Below are 16045 nucleotides of genomic sequence, written 5' to 3'. Positions count from 1 at the left end.
TTTTTATTTCTCTATATGAACAATCTAATTGTTGTCATATATTTAGTGTTCATATCCGAATACATTTATTACAGAGTCTCCAGAGCTATGATGGATATATAGTCACTCAATGGCCCCTCCTGCACACTGCTGATGACTTTTGGACGATGATTTACGACTACAAATCTATGGCTATTGCTATCCTGGATAGCGATGCTGATACCAATGTCAGTTGATATCTAAATTTTCGTACAGAATTTCAGAAATCTAAAAATAAAAAAAGATATATTATTCCGCTGTTATACATTGTGTATGTATCTAATATGGCAAAGTTTAAATCATGAAACAAACAAATTTGTGGAAGAAGCAATCGAAAATACGACGATATATAACATTAATAAAATTCAGTTCCTTACGTAAGCGACGGTGCCAGGGGATAAGCAAATCCGTTGAGTGAACTTCAACAATAATATCGAATATATATTATATCTATTGATATGCTGTGGATCAAAAATTGTATCGAACATTTAGAAATGGAACTGTCTTTGTTTATTTTCTACACAAATTCTTTCGATTTGATATCATTATAGGATGACCTTGGTCTGTAATAGTTAAGGGCTTCTTTGTTTCTATTTTCTATTCTGATGAATAAACAATGTGTATAGTAGTCCACTCTCCTAAATTAAAGAACAGAGTGATATTGATATCTTTATAAGCTTAAACACATTGCTCGATTGTTTGGTCGTTGCACACCCTATTTTTTATCTATTATATATTTATATCTAATTTCTTTTTTGGGGGGAGGGGGTAGAAAGAAGTGTGAGCTATACTTACACAAACAATAACACATTTATGAAACGTTATTGACAAGCTCTATCTAACCATAATCATGCGATGCTTCAGTTTCATCGCAGTTTTCCAAAATAATAGCAAAATGATAAATCTTGCATTAAAGATCAAAAGATTTATATTAAATAATTCAATTCATATGTGTTTTATCTTGTCAAATTCATTTGTAAATCTATACCTCTTGATATTTTTTTACAAAGGATCCAAAACTGATGCCATCACAGGAAGAATCAGAAATAACAGCAGGGAATTTTACTGTACAAATATCTGGTAACTCCCGAACTGAGAGTTCTGTAGCGATGACAGAAGTCTGCCTCTCTAAAATGGTAGGTTGGCGTTACACCTGTAATTGTATTTTATACCTAAACGTGTTCAATTGTACCGAATTCATATAATTGAATTTGGGCTAAGTTTTCCAACTTATATTATGTTCGTTTTTGATAACATATTTTTGTGTTAATGTATACAAGATGGCATTTTAGCTCAATGTCTGTTAAAAAGTGTACATTAGAATGAGAAATATAGAAAACCTATAGGGAGTAAGTGAGGTTGGAGGGCGATAATCTGGTAAACGTATCCGTCATCGACTACCATTTACATAGCATTTAAGGGTTCATCTAAATATCTTAAGTAGATTTAGATTAAGATTTGTTAAAATATCGTTATAGAAATGCTTCCAAATAAAACATCAAAATTTTACCTAATGCAAAATTTATTTTGATTGCATCCACATGATTGGCGTTTTGTTATATCTGCCGAGATGAAATCACCGTTTGATTGTGTGTTACATCAATCATTTTTAAAAAAGGAAAACATTATTATTTTATGAAAATATTTTGCAGGGAGATGATGCTTCACACAAAATCAAGATATTCCGAGTTTGTAACTGGCCCCAGGATCAGCAAATGTGTGCCGAGGGGTGCGTCACAGAGATTGCGTACGCAGTACATGAATGCCAGAGAAACTTTACTTCCGGCGGTCCTGTTACTGTCGTCTGCAGGTTTGTGTAACGTTATGCTGATCGGTCATTTTCTATAGTTATTGTATTTCATTGATGCTTTTTCAGTTCCACGGAAGTCAATATATACTTGTAAAAACAAATAAAAATTCCTACATTATTTCATTTGTCGGAGTCTCAGATCTATTTCAGATCTATCAATTTCTCCTAATTACTTAATATTCATTATTATCAAATATTAGATTAAGAATATTTTATGTTGATTCTCTTGTTTTATAATGAGAAGATCTAGACGAATTAATGAGATTCATTGTTCTAGTGTGAATTATTTTACCAACTGGAAAGTTACAATTCTAGATTTCGTTTATGTAAAATGTAAAATTCCAAAGTAAAAAGTAAAACGTTGAAGGGACATGGTCTAAAAGATGTCCATAAGCAATATACATCATTAGGTCTATTATTAAATATAAGATTATGAATATCAAGGTAATGATATTTAAAATTAATCTGTAATATTCCAAAAGAAACTGTTGGTTTAACAATTTATTATCCCAATTTCGCGTCTGAACATGTAATGGAAATGTTCTGTTTATATTTCAGGGACGGGTCTTCAAAATGTGGGATATTTTGCACTGTTGCAAATGCTATTGAAAATATCAACCTTAACCAGCAAGTCAGTCTGATTCAGGTGGTGAGACAGCTTCAGTTGCGACGCCCATCTTTCATCAGTACCTATGTGAGTTGCACTTCTTTAATCATATCTGCACGTTAGTTTGTCATTTGAATATTTCAATAAGGTGTTCTAGTGAATGGTGGACCCCATAGAAATGATAAATATCGGAACAATATATATTTACTATTGATTTTTGTGAATTGTCTTTAATAGATATATTTAAGTTATTGCTGAAAATCAATTAATTCCCGAAGAGTGTTGAAAACCACGCGGACATCATTAGTTTCATCAGGCGTAGTCATTATGTATTTCATATTTTCTTGTGTTAAATCTTCTTCATGTGTTTCTTAATTTCAGAACAAAATATTTTTTTAAAAACTTCTAAGTGTGAAATACAAAAATCAAGACTCTTTGTGTATTTCCACGGACATGCAATTCTTTAATAACAATGAATAACAATATACAAACCTGATACAGCGCAATATTGGATTTGAAAAATAACCGTAACGCACTCTATCTCACTTGTGTAATTATCGTGTAACAAGCGAATCGCATACATTGCTCCACATACGTTCCTCCGGAACACCTGGTTTCATTCTTGTGCGGAGTCTCTGTGCATTGCATTGTTCATATTTTGCCTTAGATTCATTGACTTTGATATTGTTGTTGTGTCTGTATTCTCTATGCTGTTTTACTGCTTTTATTCTAATCTGACTTATCAATATCCATTTTACAGGAGAGTTACGTCATGTGCAATCGAGAAGTAAAGGTACACTTCGATGCGTTGTCAGAATACCAAAACTACGAAGGACCATCATCCTAGGCCACAGATTAAAATTGCAGTCGCGTCTTTAAGCCACAGTGCAATGTAAAAACCAATCAAACTGACAGCATTTTCTACATTTAGATAGAGAAACATGCTCATATCAGCAACATTGACATTTCCCCGCTACAAGTATGGAATAAAAAATATTCGTATCATTATCAACAGACTTGATAGAAAAATGGTATTCAATGTTCATAATTCAACTTCTACAGTTTTGCAATGGTATTCTATAATAATTATATACAGTAATAACTGTATTGCAAGGTACTAAAATATACTGCGTGAGCCTCTCGGACACACATTTGTATATCTGATACTGAACCTAAAGTAGGACTAATGGAACTAGTGCTGTTATGCCTCTTTTGGTCTTTCAATCAAACATGAAATATGTTATTATCGATATTTTTCTGTCAGTAACGATCATTAGTGGTCTCTTAACGATTTCGTGTATGCAACAATGAATACAGACTTTTTACATTGAATTGAGCTGTAATCTGTTCACTAGTGATATCAAAATTTAACAGAAATTACTCAGCAAAATGTTTCCTTGGGTAGTAATATTATATTGCTATTATTTAGCCTATTTTCCGGTCATCTGAAATTTCGTCTTAGTTGACTGTGCAGTTGCCTTTTGGTCACTGTCGTTTGTCATGGGTAATCCGTCTGTAATCAATTGACATTTTCGACTTCTCCAAAACCCCTAAAACAAATTTGCAGAAACGTTCTAAGGCCGAAGGTGAACTAAAATTTAGAATTATGTGGTCGCCACATACAGAGGCAATGAAAACGGGATGAAAATGAGTCACATGGTTTTATATTTCCAAAATTACATTTTGATCACAACTTGAATAATTTACATTGGATTTATACACAGGTGCTTAGAACTTTCAGCATTTGATGAAATAAATTTGCATAACATTAATTTCATGCAAATGTTATGTTACAATAACCTAAACGATAGTTTTTAAAGGTTACTGATGACTGATGAAAAAGTAACAATCGAAGTAGTAATATCATTTCAAGTTAGAGTCTCACATTTTTCATTGTTGCTTGTATACTAATTCTTTAATATACATACAAACATACATACGAACGAATATACCATTTGAGATTTGATTATTACTACGCTGCTAGGGAACAAGTTTCCTTTGTAAATATACACATAGATAAAGATTATGTAAAAAATTAAATACCTATATATCACACAACTCATATGATTTGTGGTAACAAGTCCATATTTGTCATTTCTGTATTGTAATCGTTTTAAGTGATATAATGCGATCAGATAGATTATTATTCAATATTTTGCTAAGAATATTTGTTTAAATTCATGCTGTTAACATTCGAATGTTTGAAAGCGTTTTTTTTTCTTTTTTGTTTTGTTTTTTTGTTTTTTGTCATTATGCATTGCTTGAGACATGTAAACAAACTTCTAGACTAAGTTTTTTTTATTACTTTATATCAAATCTAGATGCCTTATGTGACAATATTTCATTCACCATGTATTTTATAGATGTGTCAATGTTAAGCTTCATTTCTGTTAATATGTCTGAATTTTCTTTACTTTTGATGAATGTGTTATTTTTACTGGCTACGGTACGAAATGTATATGACTTTAAGCCATGTTGAATTGGCTGTCTGTTATGTGTCGTCTTATATTTCCTTCAAATGTCTTCTTTGAAAATAATGTAAGGGATTCTCTCCTATTTCAAAGATTATATTTGCTTTAAAATATCGTAGGTTCATATTAATAATCAGAACTATCAAGCACATCTTTAACTCAAGATATTACAAGAGTGTCCGATTTCAGACTGTCTCTTTTATACTTCGGATGGACAAATTATTGATATTGTGTTAATTCTTTCTTCTTCTAAGCAATGAATAACATATTAGCATTGGTCTTTATCGAATACAGTAGACCCTTGATAACCTAATAATCTTCGTTGCCGGCTAAAATTGCCCGGATCACGATTTTTCTCTGCTGTGTCGAGTAACATATGTATCATTATTGACAACATTTTAACAAATGACGGGATTGGTCGAGCACAGACAAGAAACTAATCATATCAAAGAATTAACTATTTCAAAATTTCAAAACGGTCCAAGTAAGGATTTTTGACACATGAAAATGATAAAATCAAGAAATGACATAATAATACTGAAAAAATCTGTATTGTATTTCAGTGAATTCAGATTTCCTTTTGTATTGCTTGATATATCGACATTCTCAGTCTTAAGGATGACAGGATAAATGACCATTTAACTTATATGTGTATGTAGTGCATAGACAAATATATCTTAAAGTCTGTACTACATTATTGGTCTTTGTAATTACATTCAAATTTAAAGTTTTAAACAAAACGATACCTTTGTACAGTAGCGCATGCCAAAAAATCTTAATCTCTCTACATACAATTGACATTACTTGTGTTTACGTTGTTCATTAGAATCAACAATCCGGAGGCAATCTCGATATTGTTCTATAAACTTGATTTTGGGACACCCATCTTCAGCGCATGCGTCACCAATTTCGTAGCTTCCAGTGCACAACCCCAATGTAGCGTGACTCCTGAACCACCATGACCGTAGTTATGGACTATCTATACAAACAAAACATTACGGTATATATATTATCTACAAACCTCTCCAAATTGCGACAAAAATTAAATTGGGAATCAATGTTCAATAACATTGACTGAAATAGACACTAAAACTTAACTAATTATGTGGATGGATATAACACTCAAGTGAGTAGCACATTTCAATACAAATTTGGAGGTAGATATATTAGAGCTAAGAAATGAAGTGAACTGCATCATACAGCTGTTTCGTTCTTCTAGGACTCGTCAGACGAATAAGAGGCGACTGAGGAAAATCCAAACTCATCGAAAGAAATGTAAAAATCTAGATTGGGAGGTGCACTACTCCGGCAATTTTATAATTTTCTTCATTTTCATAACATTATGATGTCACGTTGTATAATATCGAAATCTCTTTTCAATACTGATACATTACTGAAATAAATGTGTATTAGCACGGATAATATTCATATGGTTGTTTTGTTATCATCACTGATATCATACTACCTGGCAGATGTTTCATTACTACTGTAAAACTATTATAGTAATTGTTTTAAATAACGCTAAAAGTTGTGATGATTTTGAATGGATAAAAAATCATGTCAAATCATATCATAAGCATTACATTAATTGCCTTTGTAAATACTCAGAAGCCAGTACATTGTAGTCGCTAACTTGTTAAACACAACAGTTAAAGTGAACAGTTAAAGACACGCCCGCGATGAACTTTTGTATTTATATTGGTATGTTTTGTGGTTGATATTTATAACACTTACTATAACTCTTTTTCCTGTGTTTGTCTGTTTATTTTCAAGTTCCACTCTTATTCTGGTTCGCTGTGGTCGTAAACCCACCCATTCATCAAGTATTTTGGCATTCTTTGAAGATAATATCAAGGAAAAAAGGAAACAATAATTCAAGAATCGTAAACTCAATGAAATCCAAAAGCATGCATACTGACATTCCCAACTAACCTGGAACCGAAACTAATTTCATATGTCATTGATTTTGACGTGACGTTCTTATTTTCGTATTAAATACATGTTGTAATGCTACGAATATGTTCTTGCTAACAAAGTAATTTGTCTATGATGCGACGATCATATGAATACATGCAGCACAAAAAAATATGTCATGTCAGATAGCCAGAGAAGATGCGGTCAAAGTGTTTTACAAGTTTATACCTTTAAACTAGGTAGCAGTTTACAACAACCGTTCCATATATGATCACGGTCACTGATGTTCACTTGTGTGTTCCAGTTTCCCACTTGACTGGTGCCTCCTACGACCACGTCGCGTGCACTGTGTAAACGAGACAAACATGTGTTCGTCATACTTCTTCAGTGTTAGCTATACTAAATATCATACATTGATCGTATTTGACTACTAATACTGTAAAGGTAGTAATTTTCACGGATAAAAAAGGGACTATTTTCTCTTAAAATGATCGAAACAAATCAAAATTTTGCGATCTGAATGTAAAAGGTACATTTGATATTTCAAGGATTTACTTTTCGCAAAAGAGCAACCATATCATCCCTGCGAAAATAACTGGCTATATAGTATGTTCATATGGTGAATTAGATACGGTGTGCTTATTCTTTATATTGCCTTAGATTGACGTGACTTATAAAACAATCATTATTTTCATAAAGTAAATAGATCGCTATGTATAAACTTTTTTTCCTCTTTCTGAAATTTCGTAGAAATAAAAGAATTCTAACTCATTTATTGTAATGTTATGTTCCAACGAAAATCTGTCAATGTCGGTATAGATATATTACTCACAGGATGATTCTAAATCCGACTGCCATTGGTGCTATACACAGATAAAGCTAGTCACCAAAAAGGGTGAAATTAATCTTTGAGTTGAAAAATTCATAAACCACTACTGATACAAAGACAGCAGGAATATATATTAGATAAATCAGTTTACTTTTAAGTTACCCAAAACATGCCAACTTGTATATAGACATTTACTTCTTTAGGATAATGATGTTTTAAAGACCTTTAGAGATGACGTGAATCTCTGCTTACCCTGGAAGAACATAATACTCGTTGTCTGGGTCTGTAGGGTCAATGTCTACATAGAAATGTTTGATCCACGGAGCATGCACCTGTTGAAAAAAAACAATAACACAATATTTAACACAAAACCGTAATTTAACTCAAATTTGACGACACCGTAAATTTTGACAATTAATCAAACGATGTATGTAAAATCAAATAAGAACAGGTTTCATACAAAACCATCAAGTATACCAACGAACAATGATCAATAAGCATAGCAGCACTCATGTCATCAGAACTAACAACTTGTATTAACATAGGAGTCTTTATAACCATTATCACATAGTTATTCAAACGACAATATTTTTACTGAATTATCTATATTCTAACTTAACTTATTAGGCGTCAAATTACAGCTGTATTTCCATTTGTGGTGCCTACGAATGTATTTTTCTACAATACCATCATTTTGTTTTTAGTATGTTTGAGATTTCTAAAATGATCTTATTATGAAAATAACTAAATACATTGAATTATTTGGCTAATGCACCTCCCCATCCAGATTTTAATTTTTTTTTCGATCATTAGATTTTCTTCAATCGCCTCCTAGGTTTCAAAATTTAGGCCCTTATCTTCACTAACGAATCCTACTTGTAAAATTAAAAATTAACGAAACAGCTGCATGATGCAGTTTAATTCGTTTTTGGCAATATTCTTAATTAAGGTGTTATTGTTTAGTGTGTCCTATTGAAAACGTTCTCAGAATTTAAAACTGATAAAATGCTACCATGAATTACCGTAATAATTCAAAAACGTAAATGCTGACATCGCGAAAATTAGGATAGTACATCACATTTAGGGAATAGACAACAACGGGTAATTGTTTGAAACAAAAACATCGATTTTATATCTCTACCTTATCATTAAGATATGTATACTGTCATGTCTGTCTGTTCTAGTTATCAGCTCCTGGAAAACTAGATTATAAGGCATCACATTTGTAATTTCTATTGCAATACACTTCATATTTACTTTGTATTCGCTATATACAGGTTAGGATTTTTGTAGTTTGCACTTTCATCCATGACGTCACAACGATCGCAAAAAGAATACAATAGTATACTGTGGATTCATTTATTTTCGTTGGGTTCAATTTTCGTTGTTTCTACAAATTAGACAGTTTCGTGGACTCATAAATTCGTACAGTACTCACCCTAAACACTTGACCTCGTACTGGACGCAGGTCATGATCTCCGAGCATTTGATATGATCCAAGTCCAGTGCAGTTAACTAATACGTCATAGTAAGGCGAGAGCTAAAAAGAACAGTCATCCTTCCATAACTCAGCTATAGACTTGAAGTTCCATAACACCTCAAATCACTGTGAATTTCTTTGAACCAATGTGAATTCATTCGAATCATTGGGAATGTCCTTGCACTTGATGTTTTTTAAAAGAATTGTATAGAATTTATTTTTTTCATTTTCCCATACATATATATTTTAGACATCTTTTATGTACACATGAAATATATCAACAAATAAATAATTACCATAAATCATAGCTATAAATTTGATAATAAAAAATTAATTATTTTATTAATCACAGATACCTCATCTAAGGACGATATATGTCGTTTCTGTACAATGCCACCATTCGCCTGAAATCTGAAAACAGGAAAAAAGAGATATATGTCATAGGTATCAGTTACATCATGCTAGAAGCCTTCTTTCTTTTTTCCAGTATATTGAAACAAGCTGTTTTGAAACTTACTTGAACGGCTTAAATAATCGTCAAAATTATGGCAAAGTGTTCTGAGGCAGAACTATCAGACGGAAATAGCAAACATCAGACCAGTCGAATGATAACATAATAGTTTTAATATGGCGTAAAAAATAAAAAGTACTCTGTATATTAACTAAAATAACTTTACAATAAATGATTTGTAAAAGCAATACATTGATTATATACATATACATATGTACATAAAAAGAGAAAGAGACAATCACTTTTTCATCAGCCATGGAAGGTAGGCTTTCACGTCAATCATCACCGTTGTTAGTGTTTGACCATTCCTTGAAAACAAAAGATGTTTCTAATCTGATAAATAAATAAAAATATTTATCTTTTCAATGAAAATAGAAAAAAATAATGGCAATAACTGGAGGTCAATATATGTCTTAATATGAAATAAGGAATGCCTCAAACTGAGAGCAATGTAGTTCATACAATAAGCGGTACTCTTGTTATTTATATATATCTATGTTAAGTTTGTATGAATTGTTTTAATCTATTGGTATATTTTATTTCACATGTCAGGGGTTACTTTTTAAGCAATAGATAGGTCAGAAGTTCTTTCACTTCTACAAAAATTTTCCAAGAAACCATCTATTCACGACTGATTACACAGATTATGTTTATAGGGATTATTTATTATAAACACATTTAATTTTGACCGTCGTCTGTTCTGTCTTTTGAGTCAATGACAGAACAGAGTCTTGTGAGTTTCCGACGATGAATTTCTACATACAGCGCTACCACATAACCAAAATGGTCACATTCTCTGAGATAGGTATCCTAATATATGACAATAGATGGAACGAGTTTTATCGTTTTTGTGGAACTGGAACATTTCTATCGGAAGTTGAGTACAAAACGTTACCTGATTTCAGGATGGATGAATGTCTCCTCTTTGGTAAGGTTCCGCACACCGAAACATTTGTCAACAAAGAGTACCTAGATGAAGTAGAAATGAAAAAAGTTGTTATGTGTTACTGTCAATAATGTCAATAATATTAAAAAAATCAAGGTTAAACACAAGCTTAACAGAAACGTGGTCAATAAGATACATCAATTCATTAGACAGATCCTCTGAAGGATATTTTTTGCATTACACCGTCTAATGAGATCCATAAAATGTAAAATATTTGATTTGTTAGACATTTCACCGACATTTTGAGAACATCAGTAAGAACCAAACGATTTCCTTATTGCACGTGAGCCTCGTGGAATATCATATATATAAAACATTAGATCAATGATAAGACGAGGGTCCTGTTTTACATAAATGTTTTATTAAATATCATAACGCTAATGCAGAACATGTAATGTCCATTATCATATATTGTAAGTACTGACGCAATGTAGGCATCCTTACATTATAATTGTATTCACATGTTGGCATGTTCTTGTTTTCAAATCCTAGATTGTAGACTACGTTCATTTTTATTCATACATACTGCACTTTCAGAAAAGCAGTATCCTGATATAAGCTGGGCTCCTACTTCCCCGCCATGTTCAGAACGAAATAAGTCAAAGATATAGTCGAAAGTAAGATTTCCCCATTTACTGCAAAAAAGATAATTGTAAAAGGTAATTACATTTTAATGTCATAGTATAACAACACAGTTATTTCATTTCATGAGCTCTCTTGTGATGTTACTCAGCTTCTCTAAAATGTCTTCATAATAATTAATTCATAGATCATTTAATAAATAATTAGGAAGACTGTTCAACTCGTGCAAACAATTAGATAATAACTTAGAATATGAATTATTCTAAATAAGAAAATGGATATGTCGAACAATTAATACAATTTATAAAATATGTCATTTTAAAGCTTATAAGTAATATTTGATTAAAACATGAATTTTCACTTTGTTCGATACAGAAACATGTATCATGGTATATACGGAATGGCATTAAAGACACAATGAAAACAGACAGTCCGTACAGAGTCTCAATCTGATCGAGAAAAAAATAAACTGCCACGGCAGAATAACAATCTGCCAACACAAAATAATTTAAATGTTCCAGGGCAGAATGATATGAATTTGGGATTAGCTTTCTATCATTCGAGGGTAAAATGCATGTTGGACACGATACAAAAATATTTTTGTTCAGCCCTAGCAAAACGACAAATTGGCTATGCGGAATAATAAAACTTTGGCATTAGCTTTAATGATAAAATATTATGTGTGAATGCATACCTTTCCACCACACCTAATGCCTAATGACAAAATATCCTTAATGCGCTTCCGTACGCCTCCTTAGGATGTCATTAAGGTCGCACGTATAATCTTACTTGATATCACCAGCTTGTTCTGGGTTTACAAGATGAGGACCCCAAAAACCACCAGATCCATCAGAGGTTGTGTTCGGGCTGAACTTGTCTGCTACTATTGTAACTGTCACATGTGTAGATAGTTCCTGTTGTATACAGACAGCTGTGGAAAGTCCTATGACACCAGCACCTATTACACAGATCTTGAGCGGAGCCATGCTGATTTACAATAACTAGTGGCCAGTTTAAAGCAGAGATATATGTATAACAACACGTTATAACATCGAGCAGAATGTTTACTAACTGGTACTTACAGTAGTGTCACATTGACTTGCTTGAGATAAAATCTAGCTGTTATCAAGAGGAAACGAATCGAAAGGTCAAACACACACGCCCTCACGCATGTCCACACATACATTGTGTAGTCTATAAATACTTTTGTTGAGACGCATATAATGAGTTAGGTGTCCTGTCGTGAATCGTATGGATCATACTATTGGTAGTTTTAATGCGTTAGTCTCAATGAGTCTCGTTTCGAACAAAACCCATATTAAAGTCGGTTAAGATAAATATATAAATACCCAATTCATACATATTGTCTTTAATCTTTTGAGTATGCAAACACCCTAATTATTGTACAAAAGAAATACAAGTAAAGAGCACTTTTAATAAAAAAAAATTGAGTTAGATATGATAGAGCAAATCAATGAATGAAAATGCGCCATACAGGCGTTTCGTCCTTCAAGACTAGTCAAGTACGTGCATATGTGCCCTTATTAAATATTCAAAATATCAGAAATGGCGGCATATTCGGTGACGTCACGTACCGTTCATCATATCCGGTATTTCAGAACGGGACATACTATCATTGTCATATCCGTCACGTCACCTTCGCTACGTCATTTATGGAAATTCCCAATTTGGGTTATATTTAGATACACCATCAGTCGAAAGGGTATACGAACAATTGCTGAGATCACGTTCCGTTTGACATTGCCGTCGTATTTTAATGAACAAAACAACAATAATTATAATATTTTATTTGATTCAGCAGGCAATCGTACATTAAGTAATATTTTCACAAAACAAAATCAGCTTAATCAACTTCATATGAATTTTTCACAGTCTTCTTTTTTAATAAAATACAGTACTCAAAACAGAAACTAAACGTTACCGTGGTTTTATTACAAGAGGGTTAAATACCTTAATCTGAGTTCTAGTAAAGCTATCGTTTAGCTTATTGTAACATATGTCATAAGATAATTTTGTTACCATTGTGCATGTTATGCCAATGTAAATTTTGCATAACATTTACTACATCCAATGCTGAAAATTCTATGACCCATGACAAACGACATAGCCCAAGTGACGACTGCACGGTCAATTGAGACGAAATTTCAGATGACCGGAAATAGGCTAAATATCAGCAATATAATATTACTACCCAAGGATGCCTTTTACTGAGTCATTTATGTTAAATTTTGATATCACTAGTGAACTGATTACAGCTCCATTCAATGTGAAAAGTCTGAAGTCATTGTTACATATACAAAATTGTTAAGAGACCACTTACAATTGTTACTGACTGAAAAATATCGTTAATAACATATTTCATGTTTGATTGAAAGACCAAAAGAGACATAACTGCACTAGTTCCATGAGTCCTACTTGAGTCTTACACAGTACATTTTGATGCAACGCAAGAAAGTTATTACTGTATGGAATTGAAACAGAATACATTCCAAAATTGTATTCAACTGTAGAAGTTGAATTGTGATAATGAAATTCAACTTTTCTATGAAGTCTGTGAATGATAATACGAATAAATTGTTGATACATTCCTGTAGCAGGAAAATGTCACTGTTGCTGATATGAGCATGTTTCTCTATCTAAATGTAGAAAATGACTGCTGTCAATTTGATCGGTTTTTAAATTGCACGGTGGGTTAGATACGAGACTCCATCTTTAATCTGTGGCCGAGGATGCTATATTCTAAAAACAAGAATAAAAAGCCAAGTGTTCAGAAGGATTGTTATGACGTTTGTGATTCTAATGTATGCGATACGCTTGTTCGCTATAACACAAATGACCTAAGCTCCATAAGGAATAGAAACGACCCGTATATGTTTTGTCACCTATGTAATGAAAGCATTGTGTCTTTACTTTGCTTCAGTAGATTATGTAGCACTAGAGCGATAATTAAACACGTGAGGTGAAGCGCGTTACGGTTATTTTTCAAATCCAAAACTGCGCTGGATCAGGTTTGTACATTATTACTCGTACTTATTAAAGAAAGATATGTTCATGAAAATATACAAAGATTGTTGTTTATTGTACATGATACGTAGATTTTAAAACAAATGTTTTGTTTTGAAATTTTAGAAATACCTTAATAAGGTTTAATACAGCAATTACTTAAATATCTATAGAAGACAAGTGACAAAAACTCAACAGTAAATATATAGTGAAGATCGGTATGAGGTCCACCTTTCACAAGAACATCCCACACAAATATCAAAATCACAATATAATAATATGATGACGTAATTGTCTGTCTTCTATTAATAGTGTATTTACAGAACGAAAATATAAAATTATTTAAATATGTAAAAATGTACAAATCACGCATCTCTCAATCCGCAGCTCTCAATCCGTAAGTACCAGTGGTGTCCATACCAGAACTCCTTTCTTCATGACTCACCTCAACAGCCATACACCGCTTTCTATTTCCACGACACTGTTTAATTTCAACAATTACCATCTTAAATTTCCTAATAATTAACCCTCAACCTGACCTGAATAGAATCAAGCCACATTACTGTCTAAATAATCCTTCTACTAATCTGAAAACAATGAACATCCAGTACAACTCACTAGACACTCTCCCAGACACACAAATGACCCGCTCTGACACTGCGTTTATCAGCCAATTGATTTGAATCACTGGACGCAATATCTAGCTCCTTGCCAAAAATGTTCTAGTCTACTCTTCAAGATATGAAGCATGAAGTGTCCATGAATCAGCCTAAGAGTCGTATCTCGCCTTTTGTGAGACATTTGCATTTTGATCTTGCACAACTTACATTAAGCTTTAAACCATGTGCAGACAGGTTCTTGTTTTGCAGCAAACGTATGTCCTTTATTACATCACACATACAGTGTATGCATTTTCGACACAAAAGAAAAAAAATATATACCTTACTTCATAAGCTTCACATGGCAGATTTCGTCGACGAAACAGAGAACGCTTTACCTTCCGGAGCACTTCGTTTTCGTTGACTCAAAAATATTCTTACTTATAATCAGAATTTCATATGACACTTTTGAAATTTATCGAAATGTCAAAACGGGAGGTGCACTAGTTTCATATTTCAATTAATTTCAAAGAATGTCACTCATTATGTATATTCTGAATGATATCATTATTTGAATATAGTATAAGCAACAGACCTAACGATTATAGAGGTTAAGGGATAGTTATCAAGTGTCATGAAACAGAAATTGTGACACTGAATATAGTAAGGAAGTGTCAATATATACATATCAGCAAAACTGTCCTCCTGTACTAATAATTCTTTCTAAGTTATTTCCAATGGGAAATAACCAACGTTACGCTCCAAAATTTCCAGCATTTTATTCTACCATACCTGGGTGTTTAGAAGAAGATTTTTGAAATTTTTGGCCCCACCCATCAGCCACATTGGGGTCAGCACGGATCAACATGGGCATACCATCATGCTATTATCCTTCACTTATAATTCTAACCAAGTTTGAAACGTTTCCAACGGGAAATTAAACAGAATATGTTAAAAATCTATTTTTCCTATATAAGCTAGATTAATATTTACCCTCTCCCCACAGGGTAATAATGTGAGACCCTGGGATAATGACGTTCATAATTTTGGTAAAGCACCTTAAGATGCTTTCATCCATGACGAGTTTTTTTTTATTCTTCCATATCTGAGTATTGAGAAGACGATTTTTGAAATTCGAGTCAATTTGACCCCTTTTGGCCCCGCCTCTCTGGCCCCTGCAGAGTGGGACTGTATTATTCACAATTTTGGTTCATCTTAGGCCAGGTTTAATATCTGCAAAATTGCATTGAAATC

General features: G+C 32.7%; 2 protein-coding genes across 2 annotated transcripts in view; one reads left to right on the top strand and one right to left on the bottom strand.

Annotated features, from left to right (window-relative positions):
- The window catches only part of LOC132563359 (receptor-type tyrosine-protein phosphatase epsilon-like), a 30929-nt gene extending 26314 nt beyond the window's left edge, over positions 1 to 4615 (top strand). Inside the window, exons 23-27 of the mRNA XM_060228120.1 lie at positions 75 to 206; positions 1029 to 1154; positions 1671 to 1828; positions 2387 to 2522; positions 3196 to 4615. Coding sequence (XP_060084103.1) covers positions 75 to 206; positions 1029 to 1154; positions 1671 to 1828; positions 2387 to 2522; positions 3196 to 3282 — 639 coding nt within the window. The 3' untranslated portion in view covers positions 3283 to 4615. The remainder of the gene's footprint in view (positions 1 to 74; positions 207 to 1028; positions 1155 to 1670; positions 1829 to 2386; positions 2523 to 3195) is intronic.
- A 1135-nt stretch (positions 4616 to 5750) lies between these two features.
- On the bottom strand, positions 5751 to 12154 carry LOC132563360 (D-aspartate oxidase-like). Its single transcript, XM_060228121.1, has 10 exons — positions 11958 to 12154; positions 11113 to 11221; positions 10536 to 10609; positions 9883 to 9948; positions 9486 to 9540; positions 9088 to 9189; positions 7902 to 7981; positions 7049 to 7166; positions 6641 to 6742; positions 5751 to 5885 (listed from the first exon to the last, which is right to left on the bottom strand). Exons 1-10 carry the CDS (start codon positions 12152 to 12154, stop codon positions 5766 to 5768), a joined length of 1023 nt encoding a protein of 340 aa, XP_060084104.1. The 3' UTR covers positions 5751 to 5765.
- Between the last annotated feature and the right edge of the window lie 3891 nt (positions 12155 to 16045).

This window comes from Ylistrum balloti, unplaced genomic scaffold (assembly GCF_031769215.1).
Source record: "Ylistrum balloti isolate Yb309-2 unplaced genomic scaffold, AGI_CSIRO_Ybal_v1 Utg371692, whole genome shotgun sequence".
NCBI lineage: Eukaryota > Metazoa > Mollusca > Bivalvia > Pectinida > Pectinidae > Ylistrum > Ylistrum balloti.
This window is presented reverse-complemented; position numbering and strand designations above follow the sequence as displayed.